Source organism: Parasteatoda tepidariorum, chromosome 4 (genome assembly GCF_982258835.1).
Source record: "Parasteatoda tepidariorum strain Cologne lab strain chromosome 4, Ptep-v5.0, whole genome shotgun sequence".
Taxonomy (NCBI): Eukaryota; Metazoa; Arthropoda; class Arachnida; order Araneae; family Theridiidae; genus Parasteatoda; species Parasteatoda tepidariorum.
In genome coordinates, this window is record NC_141758.1 from 77132309 (window position 1) to 77160019 (window position 27711).

The window sequence follows — 27711 nt, forward strand, 5'->3', positions numbered from 1 at the left end:
AAAACATTTCTGTATATTAAAAGTATTAACTTGAGGAGCCACGTTCACATTTCCACGGAGCCCAAGGCTTCCGCAGAGCACCAGTTTGGGAACCGCTACATTAAAGCATGGCATAAAAATCATTTATTCGTTAAAATCTACTTTTCAGTTTAGTATTTTTTGTATTAAATGTCTAGACATAGGAACTATATATTTGAAAATCATATGAATGAAAAAATTACCGTAGATTTTGGTTGTTATTGCTGGAGTTGTTGTTGTAGTTTATTTACGTCACACTAGAGCTGCACAATGGGCTATTGGCGACGGCCTGGGAAGCATCCCTGAGGATGATCCGAAGACATGCCATCACAATTTTGATCCTCTGCAAAGGGGGTAGCACCCCCGCTTCGGTAGCCCGACGACCTGCACGCGAAATTGTTGGAGTTGCTAGGCTTTTTCTTTTTATTACTAGAATGGTCAATTCTGTACAGTATGGTAATTTTAATAAAATTTTTTTTTTGTGTGCGTGTAAAAATGGATTTTCATATACCTCTTAAAGCCGACGGGTCTGTGTAGGGGTTAGGGAACTGCCATTGCATCAGAAAGGTTCTGGGTTCGAATCCCGGGCAAGGCATGGATGTTCTTTCCTTCTCTGTACTATCTGTCCTTACTGTGGGAGCAACGTTGGCCCACCTAATATGGTGCCCCTGAAAGAGTGACCAACAAATCTGCCCTTAGATGCCCAGGTGGGTTATTCTAAAAAGGTGGGCATTGGAAAAAAAATATATAGCTCTTAAAGCTATTTGCATTTTAATTAAATCAATTTTAGGCCCACTTTTAATGCTACATTACCTTGATGAATTTTGACAAATATGTTACAAAAATTATAGTAGTATTATATTTTTTCGTAATTTTTTTGTTATTTTTATCTTGGCGTCTAAACACAGTTGCTGATAAACAAAAATTCAAGAGTTATATATCTGTATTTTGACAATTTGTTTCTCACTTATGAAAGATTTAATAAAATGCTTTTACATTTAAATTGTAAAGATAAAAAAGTTTTTCGAAAGCATATTTTTTATTTACAAGACACTTTTTTTAAAAAAATTCCTTCCTTCAACCCCTCCATCCTCCTTAAAAATTCATTCTTGCTATTTTTGACTTTCCTGTCCTCAAAAAACTATCTAAAAAATTCTGATTATAAAGGATTAAATATTAAAAAAAATTTTTTTACAGACTAGTGACGTAAACATTTTTTGATGTATTGAAACAACGATAAATATTGTGTTATGACAGTCTGACACTTGGATACAAATTAATGATTGTGAAATCTAAAAACAGCATAAAGGATTATGTTAAACATGTTTTTTTTTCTACAGAGATAATATAATCATCAATATTTGATAATTGTGCATGCTTCAACAGTATGTAGATATAAAAAAATTTAATTTTCACCATGGATTTTTGAGCTAAATCCGTATGGCTCCAGTCGGAATATAACTACAAACGCTTTCCTCCACTAAAAAAAAAAAAAATTGCAGGATTCAATAGAACTTGATAAACTGTGATTTCAAGAGAAAATTAATTTTAAATACGTTTAAAGATTTAATCAATATAATACTGCTGATAATACGAAACACTTACATACATTACAATTCCTATCCTGTGAAAGAAAAACTCAGTAATGTGGTACACTTGTTCTAATAGAGTTGTCGCATATATACAGATGGATTGATTTAAAAGTATAAAAAAACAACTATTTGTCATGCAAAAGTTTCATTTGACAATCAGCATGAACACTGATTTATCTAGAAATAACTTATTATTTCTAATAATTAAAGTTTTATTAGATTAACTTCACTTTTAAAAAGTTCAAATTCTTAGTCATCTCCCAAGTGCTTTCATTCAATAACTTCCGCGTCAAACATTCGAAGCAACACGCTATGTCACGTAATTGCCATTTTCTGAAAAGAAAATCTTGTCAAGAAACTTATTTTCAACTTCACTGATTCTTCAGACGATATTTTAATCCTTTTTGAAAAAAAAGCAAACGATCTTAAAGGGACTAAAACAACAGCAATCAGGCTTGATAATACAATTGGGCTTTAAATACTTTTCGGTTGATTGCGTTTCAAATAGTTAGTAACTGCCTATAATATTGCATAAATGTCAGGCATGCAATCCATGTAATTCTTTCTAAAATTAGGCTCTGGGCTGAACTTATGCTGTTAGTGGTTGGATGCCAAATTTGTGTTTTTTTCTTGTATTTTCGAATGCTTTCAGATGTTTCCTGATCACTCTGATCACTGGACCTGAAAATGAGATTTTTAGATATAATATGCTTACAATGACATGAACACACAAAGCGATTGTATTGAAACTTTTATTTTTGGAAACTTTTACTTATCTGTTTCTGAAAAAGTAAGAATATTTAAAAGCAAAATTTAATTCATTACTTACGAAGAATAAGAATTAATTTATTAAGAGCATTGTACAAGTTCACTGAGATCAATCAATACGCATTGTTCGCGAAGTATAGTGCTGCCTTATATGTCTATGAAGTAATCAAGCCATTGTCGAAATACTTCTAATATCAATATCCATTGATAATCAAGTTGTAACTAAATTTAATATTTTTTACAGATAAAAATAAACAAAACTTTTTTTAAAAAAGCATATATTTGCATGACAATTTAAAATTTAGGATGATGTTATGATGTTAAATTGTTTCGATAAGAAATAATTTTTTTTTTTTTTTGGGGGGGGGGGGCTCGTCGAATAACTGATATTTTTAATTACGACTTAAGAAAACTCTTGGTAATAGGGAAATGATGTCCAACCAAATCTCTTGAAATGTGATACATATTAACAATTTTCTAAAGAAACTGGATTTTGATTAATTAAAGAAATCTATGAAGATGGCCTTAAAAATCAAAAAAAATATATATATATACACTTAAAAACATAAAATAATGTCCCTAAATTAAGTAAACAATTAACAAGAAGTAAACAAGAATTTCAGTATGATTTTTTTTCTAAATCTACATATAATAGGATTAATGTTGATGCATTAAGAAATGACAGACAATGCTTTCAACATTCGCACCTCAGTTATTAAAATCTTAACTACTTCAAAGTTCAATACGAATTTGAATATTAAATCGTTCATTTCGATACCCTGAAAATATTAACTTCTGCCGAATCTAAATATTCGAAGTTTTTATTTAATTTAATTTTCAAATGCAGATTATTTTGGATAATTAAAAAAAATATTTTTCAAAGAATTCATCAAAATAGAGTTAGATTTCTTCTAAAAGCTTGAAACTGCAAGTTACTATTTTTTTAAAATTATTATTATTGTTAGAAGTAATAAATTCAAAGAGCATACATTATTTTTTAAATGCTATTATTTAGTTTCATATAAAAAAAAAATTGTCACGATCAAAATTAAATAAAGTAATAGCGAAAAATTGTCTGTCTGTTAAAATTATCTATTACCATATCTATTACTCATTATCTATTACTTATGTGAAAAAAATTTCTCGCATGAAAAGGGAATTAAAATAAAATAATAGTGATAAATAAATTGAAAAAAAAATGCGAGTCGAAATTTACGTAACTGGAAAATTATCTATTTCCCATCCCCATAAAAAAGTTTCTCTCATATATTAAATGGAACTAAAATAATAATAAAGAATTTGATTGAAAGAAAATACAAGTGGAAAATTACCTATCTGGATGATCCAGTTTCACCCACAAATCATTAAATTGTCTTTGCTGATTCGATTTAACTTTAGGTGTTGGTGTAGTTGTTACGGATCTGAGTAACTGTACACCATGGTGATGGTGACCCCTCTTCTTATACCGCCTACGTGAGCTCTCGTCCCAAGGGTTGGCGTTCGACGAAGAATGCTGATGGCTCGAGCCTCGTTGGCGATTATGATGATGAGGTCTCCTAAAACTACAAATGAAATGGTTATTAAGTATTTAAAAATATAATAACTATCTCACTAGATTCATAATCTTAAACAATGGATAAGCTTATATAATGCCATGTATAAAGAATATTTTTTTAACCGATCAGCGTTGCCCCCTGGTTTAGAAAATGAGCTAAACGTGTCCCCTCTTCCAAAGAAGTTAACCTTATAGTGATATGATTGTAAGACGTATAGTGACATGTTCCCAGTAAAAATCCCACATCAGATTAAAATATCTCTGGCTAAGGTCAATGACCATATTGATCAGCTTGCGTAGTGACTAAGGGGTATTGGTCCTCGTAAAACTGCTCTATCCTAAAATACTCAACTTAACTTCGTGCTCATCCCAACGGGCTACCGAACCGGAACTTCCAAACGCTCTCTAGATTAAACTCATCATCATTATACTCATAGTTGGCCAGCCAGCCCAATGTGGGCCAATGTCTTCCTCAGAAAATTTATCCATAATGACTTCTGATTTGTCTTTGATCTCCAATTCTTTTCATTAATTCCAAAAAAATCAGACTCCACCAAGCCAGCCTATCTCAACTGGGGCCTATCCCGCTTTCTTGTTCCAATGGGACAAAAAAACAATATCTTTTGTATTGTATTGTCATCACTCATTCGAATCACGTGGGCCATCCAATTCATTCTATTTATTTTTATGTATTTAATAATATCGCGTTGTTTATAAAGTTCAAAGTTAAATCAACTTCTCCAGTTATTGTAATAAGGTTTATAAATAATGAATGAAATAGATGTTAAAGAATCTAAAAGTTGTGCGTATTCTGTTGCAGTCGCTTCCACACAAATGATAAACAGAAATGATGTTATACAATTTTCACTTAATTTTCATATTTATAACTCACAACACTGAGATAACACCTATATAAATTTTTCGGAACTTTCCCTCCCAAGAAAAGAATAAATAAAATAAAGCAAATAATCCAGCATAAATAAGCTTTTAAAAGATAATTAACACTTCTAATTCACTCTTTAGGGCATAAATTTAACTTATGAAACACATACTTTTTATAAAGAGCGATAAGTTAATATCACACCAAACAAGAAAGAAAAAACCCAAGGGAAAAAGTTAACTGGGTTGCGCAACTTGGGCGGCATACATCAAAGAAAATAGAATTTTCTTCTTCCCACATCCCCCTGGGGGTTGCCGGCATGACCCCAGATCTGACCTTCAATAGAAAGTATCCAGTGGAAGCGGTCAGGTAAGTTTCACGCTTATTTTGGGGCGGTGCACATCAAAGAATATTGCAGAAAAAGGTTTCTTTTTTTCCTTTCTTTTAAAAGTTAGCCCCCGGAGATCCGAAAGATTACTTTTATTTCAGTTGGTTTATTTTTATTTTATTTCATATATTATTTTTTTTTCTTTTGATCAAAGCCGTGTTACTTATTTTAGAGTTTTATACGAACTGCAATCTTTTTAATGTCGCATTTGCAGCTGCTGCCCAGAGTTTATCTGGAACAGTTTATCTAGAATGCTTTCAACGGGTAAAATGTATGACTAAAGGATAAAATTGCTGTAAAGAAATGCAAATATAAAATGGTACTGAAATTATGTGTTATTGTGTGTTTTAATTTGCTGAACCAAAATATTAATTCTGTTTTTGCACATTAAAATTTCATTAAAGATTTCCATTAAAAAAAAAAAAACTCAAAATTGTTGAGAAATTTTGAATCAAGAATTTTTGGGAACCCCCAAAATAATAAAAAAATTCCTTAATCAGGACTTTTGATTGCTACTAAGAATTTTATTTTCCTTTTTTTAAAAATAAGCATGATGTCAAGTTAAGAAATAAAACCATTTCAAAATAAATGTTCAATTTATCGAACTTATTTTTATTTTTTATTTTTAGAAAGTGTATTACATTTGCTTTATTGCAGGCGAAAACTAAGTTATATTTTTTAATATTAAAACATTATTTTTTCAGTTCCACCAATAGAAAAGTACTTAAAATTTTAAAAAACTATTTGGAATAATAAATTTGATTTGCAGAAATGTTTCACACATTCAAGGCTTTTGAATAGTCTTAAAAATAAATAAATGAAAAAAATAAGTAAATAAATAAATAAATAAAAAATCTCAAAATTATTGAGATATTTTGAATTGAAAAATTATTTAACCGCACAAAAATAATAAAAATTTTCCCAATCAAGTTTTTTGATAACAATAGAAAATTTTCATTTTCTTTTTTTTTAAAATAAGCATGACGTCATAATTAAATATCACAAAGAGAATGAAGTTTAACGATGACAATTTTAAAATTAAAACCATTTTAAGATGAATGTTCAATTTATCAAATTTATCTTTTTTTTAGAAAGCGTATTATATTTACTTTTTGTTAGTGAAAACTAAGTTGTATTTTTTATTAAAACTTTATTTCTTCAAATGGGTGCTTGCAACTCGAGACTATTTTTAACTACTTTAATAATAAAAAATTTCTTAATCAGGACATTTTTACTACTGAGAATTTTTATTTTCCTCTTTTTAAAAAATAAGCATGATGTCAAGTTTCCAAATAAAACCATTTCAAAATAAATGTTCAATTTATCGAACTTATTTTTTTATTTTTAGAAAGTGTATTACGTTTGTCTTATTGTAGGCGAAAACTAAGTTATATTTTTTAATATTAAAACTTTATTTTTTCAGTTCATCCAATAGAAAAGTACTTAAAATTTTAGAAAACTATTTGGAATAATAAATTCGATTTGCATAAATTTTTCACACATTCAAGGATTACTAAACAGTCTTAAAAAATGAATAAATAAAAAAAATAAATACGTAAAAAAAATATGAAAATTATTGAGAAATTTTGAATTAAACAATTATTTAACTGCACAAAAATAATAAAAATTTTCCCAACCAAGTTTTTTTTATTACAATAAAGAATTTTCATTTTCTTTTTTTAAAAATAAGCAGGACGTCATAATAAAATATCACAAAGAGAATCGAGTTTAACAATGGCAATTTTAAAATTAAAACCCTTTTAAAATGAATGTTCAATTTATCAAACTTATCTTTTTTTAGAAAGTGTATTATATTTGCTTTCTTGTTAGCGAAAACTAAGTTATATTTTTTAACATTAAAACTTTATTTCTTCAAATGGGTGCTTGCAACTAGAAAAGCAAAGTGAAGTGATTACGTCTATCCATGTGATTTAAATCAGATTTAATTGTATACTTGAAAGCGTCGTTACGCATGTTGTCGAACCTGATTGGTTTATGAATCAACAAATGCCACGAGTTACCTAGGATGACGTCACTAGCAGGTATTTAATTCCATCAGAAGAAAGGCTCTTAAAATTTTAGAAAACTATTTGGGTCCATAAATTTGATTTGTTAAAGTTTTTCCGCGTTGTTGTCACAATGTCAAAAAAAAAGTAGTACATCAATTATCCAACAGTTAATATCTTTATGACTTAAAAGATAAAAATGATTAAATAAAATTTTCAACAAACTTAACTTTACCAAACAATACCATTGAGTATTTTTTTAAATCTTAATTTGGAAAGTAGATTCATTACATTTGATTTATTGCATTAATACATGATCCATAAATTTTAGTAAAAAAAAAAAGAATTCAAAAATTTTCGAGAATTTTTGAATTAAGATTGTTTTGATTTTAAAGTTTTTCCCCTCTTCGATCAAGGCTTTAAACTGCTTAAAATTGCTAGGCAATGAATAATAAAAAAAAAATATAATAATGTACCGTAGACTCATCATCAAATGTCTGTTATGAAAAAGAAAAATGTCTCAAATTGATTTAAAACTAAAATCGATAAATTGAAGTAATTTTAACTAAATAAACGAACTTTATCAAACTTAAGTTCATAAAACAAAAACATAATTATAACGTGACTATCAAATTTCTCAAAACAAAAAAAGTTCTCAAAATTTACCAGCATTTTTAGATCTCGTTTAATTTGATTTGTTATATTTTTTCTCTCTCTCCACATTCAAAACTTTTGAATATAACAAATACCAGCCAAAGAGCTTCGCAACACATCTTTGTTTTTCTTGGTCATAATAAAACTTCTTGATCATAATAAAACTTTTCATCATTACAGGATAAATCCCTACTATCTCAAACAAACTTAATGTTTTGAACTCCACTTTAACTGGTGAGACTGCACCGATTTCTTCATTTATCTTTTCTTTTGTCTAAGTAAAGTTCGAAAATGATGCAGTTTTCTTCCATTTCATCGTTACAAAATAAGTAGATACTTAAAGATAAGTACTGCCGTAGAAACTGCTTATTTCCGATATCAAAGCAGTAATCAGAGTTTCGTGTGGGCAAGATTTCATCTGATTTTTTTTCTTCTTTCCTTCTTTAAAGAAGACTTTTTTCTTCTTTCTTCATAATAAGAACTCATCTTCCAATTTTCATGTCATCAAAGCAGGAGAATTTCCTATATGGCTCTTATTATTTAATGCCCTTCTATCGATAAAAACAGGTGCAAAATGATACCGTATCGTCTGTTGCCATTTCTAATTGTAATCATTTCCAAAAATTTAAAAGAATGGTATATTTGTTTTATGAATAGAAAAAGTTTTGTTTTCGAATTGCATTGATCGTTTTTCTTTTATTCTTTCTCTGAATAAAAGTATTATTATTCCTTCGATCATAATAGAATAACGTAAGTTCAGATTTAATGCAGATTTTTTTTTTAAATATTTATTTCAAAAGTTAGATGGTAGGTTGTAATCTAGACCTAGCACTCAAACTTAATTTCACTTTTAAGTCTGTAGTTTAAGTTTTCCTTTACGAAAAAAATTCTACATTTTTAAATTTTGCATCAGAAATGACGTATGAAGGTCTGTTAAGAATGTTAGTGTACAAAAACAAACTATATTTTTGATATGGCTCTTACTACTTAGTGTTCTATCGATAAAATAGGTACAAAATGATATAATATCGTCTGTTGCCATTTCAAATAGTAATCATTTCTAGAAATTTAAAAAAAAAATACTATTTGTGCAATGAATAAAAACAAATTGCATTGAACGTTTTTTCTTCTTCATATAAGTATTTTTATTCCCTCGATCATAACAGAATAATATAAGTTTAGGTGTAATGTAGAAAAAAAAAGAATTTATTTATTTTAAAAGTTAGATTTTTGGTATAGACTAAGCCTTCAAACTTAATTTAACTTTTATGTCTGCTGTTTAAGTGTTCTGTTAAGTATGACCAAGTATTCTTCATTTAAATTTTCCATAAGAAATGATGTATGAAATCCGTAGATTGTTAGTCAACGAAAACAAACTATTGTTGTAGACGAATTAGCAATCTAAAAATTTCTAACTTATTTTATTAAACAAAAGCGTTTATAAATTGAAAATTAGCAAGTTACTCAGAAAAATTATTATACACAAAAACGTTTGCTCAGTAAATTGTATTGTTTTCTCCCCCACATATTAAAGTCATTTTTAATTTATTTTTATTTTCTAATAAAATAAGCATATTTAGATTTCTTGGTAACAAATTGTTCTACAACAGAAAATTGTAGTACTCTGTTGCATTAAAGGAACCGTTATAGAGTCAATTTCTCAGTATATTGCACTATTTTTTTAATGTAAGCTAAATTCCTTCTTTCTTTTTTTACATTTTCAAATAAAATAAGCATATTAAGATATTTTCGAAGGTAACAGATTGTTTGACAAAGGTAGTTGTGCAAAATTTGAAAAATAATTTTAATTTTCTATTTATAGAAAATGTTATAGTAAATTTTTCCAATAATAAATATTAACAATAAATAATAAACGGAATGGTAAAAAATTGTTCCACAACAGAAAAATATATCACTGGTGTTACCCAAAAAGTACCGTTATAGAATAATTTTCTCAGTAAATTGCATTATTTTTTTCATGTAAACTGAATTCCTTTTTTTTTTTTTTTTTTTGCATTTTTAAATAAAATAAGCGTATTAAGATATTTTTTAAGGTAGCAGTAATTGTTCAACAAAGGCAGCTGTGCAAAATTTAAAAATTAATTTTAGTTTTCTATTTATGGAAAATGTGACTGTTAATTTTCCAATAATAAGCAAAATGGTAGCAAATTGTTTTACAACAGAAAATTGTAGCACTGTGTTACCCAAAAAGTACCGTCATAGGGTCATTTTGATTTAAAGTTGTTAACTGAAAAAGCATAACTATTAAACAATTCTAACTTCTTACAGCATAATTTGCTGGAAGGAAGAAAAAAACAACTTAACACTTCTTCGGAAACGAATTATTGATTTTAAGTTGTTGTATTAGGCAATAGACACCCTATTGAAACTAACATGCCAGAGTTAGAAGAAGAAGAATGAATGAGAAACACTATATCCTGCTATCGCGGCATTTATGACATCATATCAAAATCATATTGACAATTACAATTTAAAATCTATAATTGGTTTCCACATTTTCTGAAACGAATTTTGATTTAAAGTTGTTAGCTGCAAAAACATAACTATCAAGGTATCCAAACTTCTCATTGCACAATTTGCTGCAAGAAAATAAAAAACTTAACACTTCTTCGAAAACGAATTATTGATTTTAAGTTGTTGTATTAGGCAACAAACACCCTATTGAAACTAACATGCCAAAGTTAGAAAAAGAATAATGAATGAGAAGCACTATATCCTGCTATTACGACATGTATGACATCATATTAACATCTAGAATGCCACACATAAGCATGACAGATGATTCTCTTTTCAGCTTTTGGTCGGAAATCATTAATCGGCTACACATTCCCGAGAGATTCTCACTTTCATCAATGTGTAAATCCAAAAATAATGAGGTGGCCTAGAGGAACTTTTTAACGAAGACATATTTAGGCGAGACAGTCTTGGTTTCATTGTTGGCAGCAACAGATTATGTAGGATTTAAAGCATGGAGTTTCGAAATTATACTTCAACTTCTGGTAATGAGGGAGATCTGTTATATTAGATATTGCAAATTTGCCTCCATTCAATTTATGGTAAGAAACTAATAGCGTTTTCTTTTTTGTCTTTCTTTTTGAAACAGTTAACATATGTTAACGGACAACGTAACATAAAATGGTTATTTTTCAAGAATTAAAATGGGATTATAGCGATTGACATAGTAAAATAAAAATGCCATGTTGGGAAAATAAGGTCATAAGATATATGAAAGTTAACAATCACAATGACAATTTGGTATAATTTTTCGGGATCAGGAATGGGGTGAGAAACGATTTTTTTTTTTTTTTTTTTGATTAGGCTATATGCAATATATTATTGTTTTATGTTGTATGTGTACATCAAAATAATATCACAAAAAACTCTGAACAACAACTGGTTGCGGTGGAGTTAATTAACTCAAGCGAGGCATTGGCAGCCCTATATTAGTCCCTGGGCAGGAGTGACAATGCGTGCATGTTCCCTCAATAATTGGAAAATTCCTAATATCCTAATTTCTAATCCCTTATAAGTTGTACTAGATATTAAAAATTTAACTCCAAATCATTCAATTTATGGTTAAGAACAAATAAAGGTTGCCTTTTTTTAAAAAAAAAATCTGAAAACTGTTAACATAGTGAGGTATATGTTAACGTACAACTCAAAATAAAATAATTATTTTTCAAGAATTAAAATGGGATTATAGCGACTGACATAGTAAGATAAAAATGTCATGTCGGGAAAATAATATCATAAAATATATTAAAGTTAACAATCACAGGGACAAAAGTTGTATAACTTTTTTGGGGGTCAGAAATGGGTTGAGAAACGAGACTGTTTCGGGAAAGATTTGGTTGGGCTATGTGCAATATATTGATAGTTGCATGTTGCTTATGCATATCGAAGTGAAGTACTCCCACAAGAAGCCCTGGACGACGAGTCCCTGGACAAGAAGCAAGAACAAGAAGCCCTGGCCCAACGAGTTAATTTGCGAAATGTCCCCTCAATAAATAAAAAATCTTTCTCAATATTTCAGACAAATAAAGAAAATTTTCAAAAATTATCACTGATTCCACTTAAGTTATGTGAAGCTAATCATTTTGAAGCAATTTAATTGAATCTAATAGACTATTTTGAATTCAATTTAGCAAATGAGGAAAATAATTAACATTTTTGTGTAGTTGAAGTTAGAGAACTATTGTATCTGTGTATTTCATCCCCTCCTTCCTCGAATTGGACCTCCAATGATTTTAATATTTAGATAGTATACAATTACTATACAATGTTTGAGAAAAAATTAATTTGGGAACTAGTTCTATTACAATACGGTATATAATTTTGTACACTTTTATAATTTTGTTTTTACTGGCTAATGTAATTCACTATCTTAAATCTTAAATGAATGCCACAAATCCATTTATTTGAAAGTGGAAAAATTATAAATAGAAAATAGCAACCTTACATTTTTTCATACCTTCAATTTTTTACAAAGTAAAACAGTCTTTAAAATTAAAATATATAAGACACGCTGACCTCTACGTTTTAATTTTTTAAAACTTGGAATCTTTTTTAGCAATTTCTTGATAAACGATATCAAAATTATCAAAACATTATTTTGGTACGACGACAATCTGCTATTATTAAGAATTAAATCCTTAATATAATTAAAAAATTAAAAATAAATGCTATTTAAAACATTAAAATGTAAACTAAAGATTAAAAATTGATTTAAACAAAAGAAATTTTAAAAGATAATCATGAAAAAATTAAAACTATAATAATAAATTTAATCCATTTGATAACTCTAAAAATATATTTGAACTTTTATTATTAATGATTTCGAGCAAATTGCACACAGCACTATAACTAACTAAAGCAAATTCAATGTAACGATAATAACCAAAGCGATAAATCCCAATTTAGAATAAAAATTAATAATAACAATTTACAACGAATTAGTTGCATCAAAGAAATTAGTTGCAAAAAAGAAAGTGGAACAACTGGTTAAAAACAGTTTACAACGTTCTTGAACTTGCTTTGAAAAAAAAAAAAAAATTAGGCTACGGAACAATAAAAGAAAAATATAAATTCTTTGATAAATTACAGTTCGAAATGAATTAGAGAAAATGAATGAGGAAAATCAATTCCAATCGGAGGAAGTTGAAATTATTGTTCTGGATTAGGCTTATAGCGTAATGATATTGGCATCAACTAATTACAGATGATGGGTAATAATTTTGATTCGATCATCTTTTTTTTCAAATTTTTTTTTTTGTATTGTTCATTTATCTATGTAAGGATTATCACGATAAAGTTAATGATATTAATTGAAAGATTCGACCGAGTTCAGTTGAATGTAATTAACCGTGATAACTTAATTGGATGCAATATTTACTTTTATATCGAGATTCAAAGCGTATAGGCTAAGTTCGCCAACGAAAATTTAAATTTGCACAAACTATATTAATAAGTATAGTTTTTATTATTTATTTTATTTATTTATTTGATATTTAGAGCGGTTAAACCATAGAGCGGTTAAACCATAGAGCTTTAATACAAATAAAGCAAGTCCGCTGTTACAATTCCCCACCTCCCAAACATTAGTGTCCTCTGTTATGCTTCTCTTTCAGCGATTTAGGCATTGGAAAAAAAGAGCGTCGTACGTAAATTGAGATATGTTCTCTTTTCTGTTCGATTCGTGTTTTGAACTTGTAAAGGCAATGAAGAAAATTTAAAATTACTATTATATCCGTTATAATGACGGAGCTGTAAAATATTGGATAAATTTTCGACAAGGCTTTGTTGGATATAAATTACTTTAGAATTCATATTTTTTAAAGAAATAAACTGTATAAAATCATTTGAATTTTACAAAATTGAGAAAATTTTAATTTTAAATGGTTTTAAAGACGTTAAAAATGATCTTCTGATAATTCAGTAGTGTTCTGGAACACCTGAAGTTATTTTGTAACAGCCCTGTATGATAATTTTTTTAATGATTTATCGATATTGAAACACATAAGAAACGCGTTTAGATGTTTATCTAACATAGATTTTACAATAGTACTACATCTTGTAAGAGCATGGATATCTTTTCAAGCTTTTTCAAAAAATTTAAAAGGATTTATAAGAAATGATTTTAGATTCGTTAGTTGAAAAATGAAATAAAACTTCGGTGTAGAAAAAGAGCTGTAATGAAAACTTAAAGGGAAAAAAAATCGCATCACTCTTATAAACTTCCAACTTTTATACCGTTGATAGGATTCTTAATTTTATTTCATGTATTATTGCTATTTAAAAAAATGAGCACAGATGATTTCAATTTAAAAAGATCTGATGATTTCAACAGTGGTGCACTTAGCAAATATGATAAAACTTTGCTTTATTTATCGAATAATTTTGTAATTGTCTTTCAGAACCTCTCTTCTCTTTGAGCAAATGTATTTTATTAACTAAATTAATTCAAAGCAAGCTGCTGAAATTAAAAAACATTGAGTAAAAAAAATTACAACGCAAATAAATGAAGAAGGATGAAACAAGCGAAGTCACCAAAACTTCACATACTAAATTTTAGCACTAAATTAAAAATCTATACACATATTGCATTAATAATCAATAATTCTACATAATCATTACCTTATTACTAAGTTGTGTTTTTGTTCGTATATCTTTGCTTGGTAAATAATTGCAAAAAACATAAATTTGAATTACAGAATGAATAAAATGGAATAATTCGATTCGTAATGCTTTTAGGAAGAGAAGAACGTGCTAAAAGCTCTTTTATATAGTAAATAAAACAATTGTAATTCCAAAAAGTGATAAATTAATTTACCCTTGAAATGTATTAAATCCTTTAACAAGAGAACGATCATCCAAGTGACACAAAATCGAAGTGCTTCTGATAAAAAAAAACTAGGGACAATTCTATCAAAAAATATCCCGATGATTTCAAGTAGCAGGCAAGAAAGGGAAACGTTAGTAATTATGAATGGTCCATAAGATAGGTCGGAGGAATAATGTGGTTCTCACGGTTAGTAAAGGGAAAACGTTGAAAATGTTAATTCATGCATATATTTTTTATGCATGAATTTATAAACTTACATAGTATACTTGCAAGGTATTAAATTTTATAATTTTAAAATACATAAGTTGCTTTTTTGCGTGTTGCTTACTGAAACGTGCATATATACTTTTTTCCCTGCCTCTTTAAATATTTATTTTCTTCGTATTCTCCATTATATATATATAAGGATTATCAGATATGATGAAATGATATTAATTGATTGATATCACTGAGTTCAACTGAATGCATTTGACCATCAAATAATATTGATAGAAACATATCTCCTTTTATATCAAGATTCAAATCATGATTTGTGCAGCTGATTTTTTTTCATCATTTCACGTAAAAAATTATATTTTTTTTTAAAAAAATGATATTTTAAAAGAAAGAAATCTTCAGACGCAAATTTTGCGAGAAATTTTCAGAAATATTTGAAATAATAAAACATGTATAAGTAATTTTTGGTACAGTTTTTTTTTTCCTTTTGCTTTGAATCAGATAAATTGTTGCATGAAAGAAATATTTTTGTTATAGCAAATAAATTCTCCAATGTATCACAATAAAATTAAAACATGAGGCTATCTCATTCCATAAAGGTGGAAAACGCCCTGATGCTCTTTACAAACATTTTAAATTCCCCAAAATCTATCACAGATCGTAATACTTTTCATCAGAACATAAGTTTGAAAAATCGTTCAAACTCAATATTATGCATATAATGAAAATAGAATAAAGAACGCTTTTCAAACGCTTTTACATTTCCATTTAAATTTCTCCAAGTTCATTATCAGATCAACAGATGGATAATTCTGGTAACTAGAAGCGTCTAAACAGTTGTAATTGCTGATCAATCTACGTGTTACTAATACTGTTAAGAATAATAATTTAATCCTATAAAATCTTGAAAATAACTTTCATGAAAGCTGAATATTTAATTAAGCTTTCAATGTCTGGAACATTAATAATGACGAACAATAAAAACAACAAAAAGCTCATTTTAGCGAACATCCATACAATGAATCATATTAAATGTTCACTCATAACTGCCAAACAGCAAATAGAAAAGGGCATTTAAAGCATCCACGGTCCATTAGAGAGAATGGAGATGGTTGTCACCCTTCCCCCCTACCAGATAGAATTCCGGAAACGTTCTAAGTTCTAGAGAGCCCGGAAATAGGCGCTTAATCTCAAAACTGGATGCGATGGAGAGTTTGAGAGTTCCCTTTATCGAAAGGATCAAATAGGATGACTCACCTTTAGAATATATGTTAAAAATGAGCTGATGCTAGGAATTGGGATCAAACTGAGAGAGGGAATTTCGATGTCTAAAGGAGATTTTAGACAGTTTTCATACATTCAACTAAAATTAAATTATGAATTAAGATTACTAAAAATGACACGTAATTGTTACTTTATGGAACATGTTACAGCTTTCATATCCTCTAAAGCATGGATGGTCAATTTCAAAAACTCCTCCAAATTATCAATTTTCACGCGTTATCACAAGAGATGCTTTGAAGCATTAAACTGTGTGACGGATTTACACTTTTAGATGCTGACTGCAAGAATTCCGTAGCAAGTGTATATTAACTAAATTGAATTTGATCTATGTTATTTTTATATTAAGATAGTGAATTTGATAATGTGTTAAAAATTAATGATACCTTTTCCAGCCATTGCAATCCTGATTCTGCTTAATATAGATTAAAAAAGAACTCATATAAATTACTAATCTCTTGAGCACATACAAGGTTTATGGCAATCTAACGCTTAAACACCCTAGCAACCGTTTGAAATTGACAGCTTAGCAACGAATCTAGTGGTCTGAAGTCAGATAAACAGCTTCTGCTGCTCCAGTTGTAGTACAGCTTTCAGGAGAACTCCTCCAGACACCCGTCTCGCGTCGTGGCGGGTACTATGGTTACCAGGAAAGGTCACTTCGAATAGGGGTGTGGGGTGAATAGTTTTGTCTTAATCTTAGCGTAGGCCGTCATAAATAAACCAATCGACACCTTCTTTCCTCCCTTTCACCCCCATTAGAAATGTGCTCTTGCTTGTTACCATAGCAGCAGGCAGCCCCAGACTTTCAGTCTTGAGGAGTTCTCCTCAAAGCCGCACTATAGGTTGTATTTAGTGAAGGGGAATCATCTCGTGATTTCTATAGACAGTGTGGTGTAAACAACATACTAGGTTCAAGTACCAAAGTTAGTGACCTAACGAGCCTGTAAACTTCTATGCGTTATCAATTTATTTTTGTAATCTTCTTCCTGAAGTATAACGAACTGAACTGAATTTCTATTGAAAGAAATGCATATGTACCATCGTAAAATTTTGTTCCTTCTCTCTTTTGCGCTTTGCTTTGCATCTGTCTTTTTGTTCTGCGAGTTTTATTATAACCCTTGATATTTTTAATTTAATTGTTAAAATGTTATTAAAGTTACGTTTCAATTTCATATTTTTTCCTTTACTATCTTTTACGATTGACCTATCTGAAATGCAGAATTTGATTCACGCAACCTATCTCGCCAAAACAGTATATTTCACAATGCTCCTAGTTGAAATTCCCTGTAAGGTTGGATATGGTATCTCAACTGTAAACGATAGCCACATGGAGCCACACTCTGAGAAATAAAACTCTCATTCTTGACCATTCGGCATCGTTAATTTTGAGAATAATTCCGTTCTGAAATCCCACGATTTGCGACAAAACGTGAACTCTCAAATAAATGACGAAAATGTTTCCTCAACTTAAAATCTCATCCTAGTGCAACGTAGGAGATTGTTAACTAGAATGAAAAAACTAAAATGAAGACTAGACGATCGAAAGTAAAGCGACGAAGTAAGCTGATTGGTCTATATGATGGTCAAGGAGTTGGCCTGTTACAGAAAGATCCCGGTATCGAATCCCGTTTAGTAAAATTAGATGCTCTGGGCGCTGCGAATTGTCTCTTTAAAAAAAATAGAATGAAGAAATAATTTTTTAATTTTGAGGAAATTCATTTTTTTAAAAGAAATAACGATGTTTATTACTGCTACTTTGACGTAAGCTTTGTTCGGAGTATGAACCAGGAAACGGTTTCGTCAAAAACGGAAAAAGTTTAGTTATATTTGAGTATCAATTTTTTACAGTGCAGTAACGTTAACGTAACAGTGCAACACGTCTTTACTTTTGTCTTGAGCTTGAACAACTATAATTTACAACAATTTTCAAATAACTTCCTTAAATCCAAAAATATTCCTAATAACTCCTGTTTGTTTCTCAGTAAAAGAGGTCAATGGTATTATTTTATTACAGTAAATAAATATTTCAGATGGTAAATACCGTTTTTTTTTATTCATTATTTATTTATTTTCCCGATTTTTCCGACCATGTCAGATATAACTAGGTTTTAGCATACTTTTAAGAATAATTAATTTTTTTCTTCAAAAACTTTTTCCTTTTGCATTAAATAATTTTTTATTTTGAAATTAAAAGGCAATCTTACAACTGAAACAAATATTTAAGTAATTTTAATTACAGAGTTTTTCTGGGAAGAAAAATAAATTATGGACTCGGTTAGATCTAAATAATCTCTACAGTGGATACTAAATTAGCTTCATAAAAGTTAAGATGGCTTCTTTCTTCTTCATAAAAACAAGTCTATTTACTACCAAAATATGAAATAAAAGCTTAAAATTTAAATTTAATAAGAAAAGCCAACCTAACATAATCTGAGGTAGGAACTCCAAAAGAGCGATGTTATTTTGTTGACGTGAAAAACAATTTAGTTTCAAGTTTCATAGTAACAAGTATAAAGTTACAACTATAAAGTAACAAGTATAAAGTTACAAGTATAAAGTAACAAGTTTTTTTTAATAAGATTCCTGCTGTTATTTGAGTATTTACTTCTGTATCTCTCTCTCCCTCTCTCTATCTTTACACATTGAGGGAAATAAATGTAAATTTGCAAAGTAGATTCGATCTCACATATAAGCACAACATGACGTTTAAAGAAAGGATCCATTTATTACATTAGGCGTGTCATTTAAAATGAAAATTACCAACCTTCAATGTTTACCGGTTTCATTGCTTTAAATCTTATCAAAGAAGAATGATTACAGGATTCAGAGTTTCCCCAGTGTTTTAGAGATTCAATTTCAATTCTATTTTTGAATTTAAATATGTTCTGGTGTAACTGCATAAAAATACGGAATGGACCGCTTGATATGTTTTCCCATTTATTTCCTTGTGATAAAAAAATAAATAAATAAATAGACAGCATACCAGAGAATCAAAATTGAGCTCACAGATAGAGGCAACCGTAGTCGATTTTTTTCTGCCCATCGTCACCGTGACAGGGCGTGACGGTTACAGTGAACTACTGTGATTTCTAGAAAATACGAAAGCTCATGATGAGCCCACCCTTTTCGAAGTAAAGTAAAAAAAAATTCTCTAATGACTCTCAAGGCATAGAAGTAGCAAAAAGGAAAAAACACCTTGGACCAATATAGGCCAAAACGGGAGTGAGAAATGACAGTTGGAAAAAAAGATGGTGATAAATTGTGAAAACAGAGCGTTGCCAATTTTTTTTTTCTGGTCGTGAAAAACATTCAGAAGTGCTAAAATACCCCGTCGTTTGTCAGTTTTTTTCTGCGACAAAATTTATCATAATATTTAACCTGTTGTTTGTTTCTTTATAATTACTGGCTTTTTTTCTTATTTGCTGAAGTAATGTAACAGCGACATTTGCCTAACTCAGAGAGTTTGAAGTAAAAAAATAAATTAATTTAAAAAAGTTTCTCACTTATGAATTGTTATGAGCATAAAATAACATTGATTTAGCACAGTTAAATATAAAATCAATAGTTAGGTAAGAAAACGCTTCAAATGGAAATTTAAAAACATAAATAATAATCATAAACAAAGACATTAGAACATTTTTTTTTTTTTTTTAAATATCCTTTAGCGAAGCAAGCACTTTATGATTTAAAAAATTGTGCCATTTGTTTGTAATGTAAAATTTGTACTACCCACAATTTATGGAAGAAGTTAAGAAGCTTGTATATTCTTATTATTTATATTTGTCCATAAACGATGACACGCTTGAGGGAAAAGGTAGGGGTTCTTAAAATTGGGACAGTTTAAAGGGAGGGGGAAAAATTCAAGATATCCTTTTGCAAAGCAAGTAAGTATTTTATGGTTTTAAAAATTCCATTTGTAGTAATGTAAATTTTGTACAAGTCACAATTTGTTGAAGAAGTTAAAAGCTTGTATATATTATTTTAATTAAGGGTCGCTCATAAGCAGTGCCCAGCTTGGAGGGGGGGGGGGTTCTTAAAATTGGGACAGTTTGAATCAGCTTGAGAGGGAAAATTTTGTAAAATATCCTATTGCAAAACATGCACGTATTTTATGATTTCAAAGATGGTGTCAATTGTTGTAATGTACAAGCCACAATTTGTTGAAGAGATTTGGAAGAAAGAAAATTATATTCTTTTAATTTAATGGTGGTCGTCTATAAGCGATACCACACTTGGAGGGTATGAAAGGGTTAAAATTTGGACAGTCTGAAGCAAGGGAGAAGTTGGGGATACCAAGAATTGTAATTTCCCACATTTTGATTCGAGTTAAAACATTTAAAACCAGCAGATTAAATATTTTTACATAATTAGTTTTTACATGTTTCATATCAAAGCAACATATAATATTTAACCATTGTTGCTATTCTCCCAAATGTCATTAAAACATATAGTTAAAGTTTAAAAAAATAATTTGATATGTGATCTAAAACATGAGTTTTGTTTCTCAGCTGCTAGCATGTGTTTATGCAATATAGCATAACATGCGACAAATAAAGTACGGGGTGTAAGAAGAAGTGACACTTAGTCACAAAATGGAGGAATGCGTCCGAAATATTCAAGAAAACTATGACATCATTTATGAACATTTCTGAAAACATTATTTCATTCCGGAAAGAAAAAAAAAAACTCGATATTACCAAGTTAATTGTCAAGCTTATTATTTCTGTCAATAGTTAGACCTAAAAATTTTAATTTTCAGTTAGTAGACTCTAATGAATTAGTTGCTACTTTTTCCTCAAAACTAAGGAGTCAGTGACCGATACAGATAGGTCTTTTTTCTCTTTTTGAGAACTTTATAGTTGCTTGGATTAAGTTTTATTTAAAAAAAATATCATATTTGAAATAATTAACGGCATTAAAAAGTTAATTCAACAATAAAAAGAAAGGAAATGTGTAACAAAATTTAGTTAAGCATACGAAGTTGCAACTTAAAAATATGTGAACTGTTAAAGAATTCTCCGTTCACATGAGTTTTTTTTCTTCCCCAAATTGATGGATTCTGAAGGATCAAAATTCTGAATTGGTAATTCTGTTTTCCAGAATTTTTTTCTGCATTGGTGTACTGATGTACTTTTATCATTAAAAGATGTTTTAAAAAGAGGGAAAAAAAGCAATGGGAAAAGTGATTGGGTGTTTATTTTATATAAGTCGCTACTTTTTTTTTCATGAATCACATGTGGTGCGTGGTTATTTTCAGGTTTCGCAATAGTTACTAGTGCTGCAAATAACAAGATCGTCAGATTTCAAATGACCACAAGCAAAACTTTCTTCATGGTGTTTTAAAATATCTTAATTTAGAAGTTAAATATTTCAACAAAACGGCAAACGAAAGCATACATGCTTAGATTATTCTGTTGTTGTTGGTAATATGAGTAATTTTTCATTTCCAATTTAACTCACGTTTTTGGATCATATTTCAGTATTTTTTTATTCTTGACTAAACCATGCAGCTTAATTGAAAAAATAATTCTAACTTCTTAACACTTCCCTACCTGTTGAGAGACTATCCACCCACTCAATTCGTGAGCACCCTTTCCCCCCTTTTAATTCCCCTCCCCTCGAATTCACCCTCTAGTAGTCCTCGACCTGCTAGTTGGAATAATTGCTGCCGATGGAGAAGAGGATATCAGCATGAAGTTTGCTTGTTAGCACCGCAGGCGGGACTAATGCTGTCAGGTACACCTGCCACTAAAGTGGCTCAGGGTAAAGAAAAATATTACATCACCCCCTTCTGATGGATTGCCCAACTATCAAGTGTTGGGGGTGCAATCTCTTTCAGTACCCTCCCTCCAAAGAATTACGAAAACTCTTGGTGAAATTTTACTCAAGCGTCATTGTTTAGAGTAATGATGCCAGGACATTAATGTTGGTGCATATCTATAACTGCGAAGATATTAACATTTCGTGTTATTGCATATTCAAACACATTGTAAGCGTTGGTTATTAATGCGTATGTTTAGTGGTTGTGTTTAAGCTTCTTAGTGATATAGGATTATTTAGAATGAATGCTGAGAACTGAGTTCATGAATATTTTGAAATGCAGATGAGAAAGACAATTAGAGAAATATAAATATGCTTCGAGAATTTGAATTAATAAATTTTATTAATTTAAGTCAAAGTTAGTGATGTAAATTGTACGAAAATATGGATTAACAACACCAAACCTTCTCACCAAAAAAAGGAAGATTTAGCAAACTCATTTTTAAATGATTGTAAAAAATATAACAGTCAATATTCCAGTGTCTTTAAATTTAAAGTGTTAGTAAATTATCCTTGGTTCGTTACGATTTTTCTTCTTCTTCTGAACTGCAAAATAATGAATATTTTGAGTTGTAAATATTGACGAAATAGCAAGATAGGTTAAATGGTTCCTAAATAATAAAAAAAAATTTAAGAAAAGTCCTACTTTCTAACACATTAGTTTCTCCGAAACTATTCAACTAATTTCGTTCAAATTTCGGATTTTGAGATTTGAAATTACGTTGTTATAACGTAGTCAAAACTGAGGCATTGTAATTCAAAATATTTAAATCATTAGTAAATTATATGATAAAGTAATTAGTAAATTAAAAAAATAATTATTAAAAAAATTATTTTAAGGAAAAGGCACTTTTAAAAGGATGCAAAATTTTATTGTTTATGTGTAATTCCAAGAGATATAGTGATAATCGCCATTCTTTAAACATAGTTGAGACCCTATTGACTGGAACTATGTTTATAATTATTTGCGTTCCCTTGCAAATTTAAAGGGGAAAAATGATGAATTTGTCATAAAAATTGCTTGCTTATTCCAAGAAAATCCGCTTTAGTGACTGATTTCGTATTTTAAATGTTCGTCTGCATAAATTACATCTTATTATATAAAGCTCTGATGATCAATAAATTTTCAACTTGCTTCGATTTTTATCTAACATATTGTACGTAATACGTCAAACTCCAATTTAATTTTTCTTTTAGATACAATTTTATTAAGAAGAGTGTAATAATAATAGACAACTTATTACTCAAAATTTTAGTTGATTAACATTTATTTGTATTTAAAATCAATTAAATTCCTTTCTATGCATATATTATAAGTTACTGTTTAAATGTAAATTAACATTGCCGTGATTTTCTTAGGATATTTTGTAATAATTTTGGAAAATTAATTTGTGCTCTGCTTAATTTTGTTTAGAAACAATAGCCCCCATAAATACCGGATACTGAGCGATAGGAGGAATTTGCAGCTGTGACATAGGTTTAGGGATTAAGAAACCTCTCACTTGCAAGAAGGGTTTTACTGAGGGGTAGGAATACACGCTTAAGCCGCACCCACAGGAAATGCACCCGCTGTTCAAATCATGAAAGTCAAACGAATTTCAAGAGATTGATTGATAAATAAGTGAGGACAAACAAATAAGTAAAAGAATAACTTTAGCAAAATAACAAAATGAGATGAATTATTATTATTTATTTTAAGTAGATAGTACCACGAAAATCCCCCATTGAGCCTCAAATAATAACCATAAAAGTATTTCAAATATTTTAAAATTTCAAAATTTGATGATAATACTTGAAGACCAACTAAGAACAGTTTATGACTACTTTTCGCAAAAATGACGATTAGAACGCCATTTGTTGCATTTTGAAGTTTTTAAAAATTTTTACGTGGAAAACCGTTTCTCTCTGAGAGTTATTATACAGTGAAGATGGGCTGTATTGGGGGAAAAAAAACCATTCCATGCCGAGCGTACAATCGTTTCCTCTACGAAACGGCTTTTATGGACATAAACCGTTCTTCAACAGTAGCCTACATTTTTAAAAACTAAATTTTAAATCAATCTAAAATTATCATTTGATTTAGTTTTAATTAAGATACAGTATAAAAAGAAATAAAGCTGAATTTATATACTAATATGCAATCAATAAAATGACTATCAAGTTAGAAAAAGTACAAGAAAACGTATTCATTTTTAGTGACTAATTGGTGTTTGGAATATTTATTGCAGAATTTAAAAATGCAGCAACAAAAGCAAATATATATACAAAATAATAAACTGTTATGCTTTATATAAGACTTAATTATTTTCACTTTCGCTATACAATCTATACTTAAAGATTAAAATACAATTTGAGGTAACCCAATTTAAATTTCAGTATCGAATTTTTATTAGACCATTCAGTCAATCGTTGCAGGCTACAAATAACTGATCTCTGGTTTAAAATTTTTATTCACTCCAACTTTTAAAGGAAATAACAATTTTCAAAGAAAATGTTATTTCATGATTCATTTTGGACGTAAGCTCCAATCCTTATTAACAAAATTCAAACAAAGTATGTTTTATGATTTATTTTAAGTTCAAATTTCAATATTAACTACATACGGAAGCCATAAAAAATTTCAAAAAAGATAAATAAATAAATCGTGTTTTGCGTTTCATTATTTTAGAATCCAACTTCAATTATAAAATTGAAAAAAAATTGCGTTTTGTGTTTTATTATGACTCTTCAACTTAAATGATAAAAAGAAAAAAAATATTCATGAAATAAAATTTGTGTTTTGCGTTTCGTTATTTGATACTCCAACTTCAATAATAATAATGAAAAAAAACGAACTCCAAAAAAAAATAAATCATTTTTTGCATTTTATTTTAGACTTTGGCAAATTTAAAAAATAGAGACTGTTTTTATGAATTATTCGGATGATAACTTTATTAAACTTCAGGAAAAACTTTAAGATAAAACTATAAACTAAAACGATAACTTTAAGAATAACTAATTCGTTGTTTATTTCAGAATCCAATTTCAGTGATAACTTAGCAAAAAAAGGAAAACGAATTTATAAGAAAAATCTAAAGATAATTCATTGGATTTGCTTCCTATTCCAATAATAACTTTGTAAGAAAGGAACGACAAATTTCGGAAAATATTTTCACCATATCCGGATGACGATTTTTCGACAGAATTATTCCCAGATGTATGAAAAAGATACAAGGAACTTCCAAGATCCGATCTTTATCTCCTCTTTTTCAACTCCAAATTTCTCACGAATATAAAACGTTGACCTTTCTGGTTCAACGTAAACAGAATCATAAAAGGCAAATTTTAAAAAGATATAAAGTCGCCAACTGGCCAAGTGTCTCACCCACTCTTCAGGTTTCTTAAATGCCTCAGCTTTATCAAAGGTGTGCGCCACCACTTTGTGGTGGACCACCAGGAAACAAAAATTTTTGTACTGCTCAGCAAGGGGCTACAAAAGTCACCAAAATCAGCGGGGTGGTGTTTATAGGAGGTCCTCCGCTCCACCAAGTCTTGAAGACGATCTTTCTTCCATACAATGTTCCATTTTATGTCACTTTTACGGTCTACCTGTCTATCCTTTTTTGTACTGGTAAGGTAATCCATTTTACCTGTCCGGCCTTAAATGGACAGAACTTTAATCGCTTGCTTTTAAAAGGAAGTTGTACCTGATAACCATTTGTCGGAAGTAGTTCCCTCCTTCCTCCATTTCATAGGTTATAATGCTGAAATTGTGAAAAAGAACTTCCTGATTTAAGTTCCCCATGTCTATAAAAATTTTTGGGAAGATAGCCTTTTTAGAAAAATCCATGCATTAAAAATATTTTGTTATAAAAATGAAGATTAAAAAAAAAAAAAAAAAAAACTATAAAAGTGTATCCAGAAATTTTAAAATTGACAAATAATGAAATAAAATTTAAATTATGGTTAAATTTCAATAGAAATAAAATAAATAAATAAAAATTTACACTTGAACGAGAGAGATGCATCGGACATGGAATTTTTAAAAAATAATTTTAAAATTAGTTTAATTTAATTCATTTATTTAATTTAAAAAAATAGATACTGCTATTGAGTAAAAAGAGGGCGTGCATCTGAAAAAAAAATTACAACCCTAATTTAAAATTTCAAAATAAATTAAGATTTGCAACAGAATAAGGTTAACAGACTATGTCCCTAAAAAGTCATATTTTGAATTCTAGAATAAATAAATAAATAAAATTTGCCTTTTAATGAAAGAAAGGGAGTGCGGGTACTTTTTGCCAGAAATCGTTACATTGTAGATATAGATCTGCATATTTTGAAGAATCCCTTTTAAACGTTTCACTGACGTACTAGAAGTTATATATGATTTGATTAAACATGATAACTCATAATTTTTTGGTTACATTTTTTCTCGACAATATAGAAATAAAATTCTTTGGCTACTAGACAATCCTCTGAAGAGAAAGATTCGTTAACTTTATCAACTGCTAGAAATGTCCCGTGCTAAATACTGCTTGCCATATGAATTTGTATCCCAAATGCAAAAACAAAATCAGCAAAAAATTTCAATTTTTTTCTCTCCATTCAAATTAAAAAGAACTTAATACAATCGATACCACACTAAAAACATCATGTCAAAAAGTGCGAAAAAAAATGGATTTTTTTTTCAGTTAATACTCGTGAGACCCCCGAGGGTTGGAAAAGAGAAATAGATGGGGTGGACTTCAGCTTTGAAGTTGCTAATTGGAGGTCCTGGGGATGGAGTGTGAAATTCCTCCCCAGATCATCAGTCAACCTTTAATGAGGTGACAGTTCAGTCAAGAAGTCGGTTACCGAATCTTCTGATGGCTTAAACAGGGAGATAGCAAATCTTTAGAGAGTTGGGACAAAGATCCGATTTGAATTCGGTTATCGGAATTCTAAAACGCCTCGTTTTAGCTCTTAAATTATGCATTTGAATTAAAATTATTTTAAGATTACTAGCTACAGGAAAGTAAAGTTTTGAAATGACGTTTAACTTCACTATAACTCTTTCGAAAATTGAAATTAATAAAGTAATAAAAAAGTATTTTCTACGAATTTATTCTTAATTTACGTTCCTGGAAAATATTTCCTAAGGCGTAAAAATTAGAAGAAAGGATAGTTTTAAATGCTTAGAGCAGAAAGAAGAAATTTAATAAAAGATTCCGATTTTTAAAGAAGCATTGAATTGATAAATATAATCGAACCTTATATTTTAGTTATCTATCTTATATCGTAATGCATTGAAAAATACTTCTTACCTAAATAATGTTATGCTGCGAATTTACAGAACTGATTTATAAAGAAATTACAGAACATTGTTTTAAAAATGATAAATTTGTGGAAAAAATAAAAAATACATAAAATAAAAAATTACTTTTTATTTTATGTATTCTATTGTGATTATTTAACTGTAAAATATCAAATATATTCTTTAATTTTAATATACAGATATGTATAGTATAACTTCTTCTAAAATTGTATTTTATGTGCTAAAATCCTAATAAATACTTTATTTTGTTTTATTCTTCTTCTACTGCTTACAAACAAAAACTTCAGTTACTTCCCCTAAAATTTGGTAACATTTAATTAGATATATTTATTTACATATTGGGAGCACTTTTGTCCGATTTCATTCTAAAGA

General features: G+C 29.1%; 1 protein-coding gene across 2 annotated transcripts in view; it reads right to left on the bottom strand.

The window, feature by feature from the left end:
- Positions 1–227: 227 nt before the first annotated feature.
- LOC107443668 (metalloprotease TIKI2) overlaps positions 228–27711 on the bottom strand; it is a 93935-nt gene continuing 66451 nt past the window's right edge. Inside the window, exons 9-11 of one of the 2 annotated variants that reach the window (XR_015433142.1) lie at positions 3710–3940; positions 1464–2291; positions 228–1276 (exon numbers count right to left, since the gene is read on the bottom strand). Coding sequence is in view for 1 of the 2 variants with exons in the window: in XM_043051304.3 (XP_042907238.2) it covers positions 2111–2291; positions 3710–3940 (412 nt within the window). In the remaining variant the exon portion in view is untranslated. Of the gene's footprint in view, positions 2292–3709; positions 3941–27711 lie in introns of both variants that reach the window. The other variant, XM_043051304.3, reaches the window with a different exon arrangement.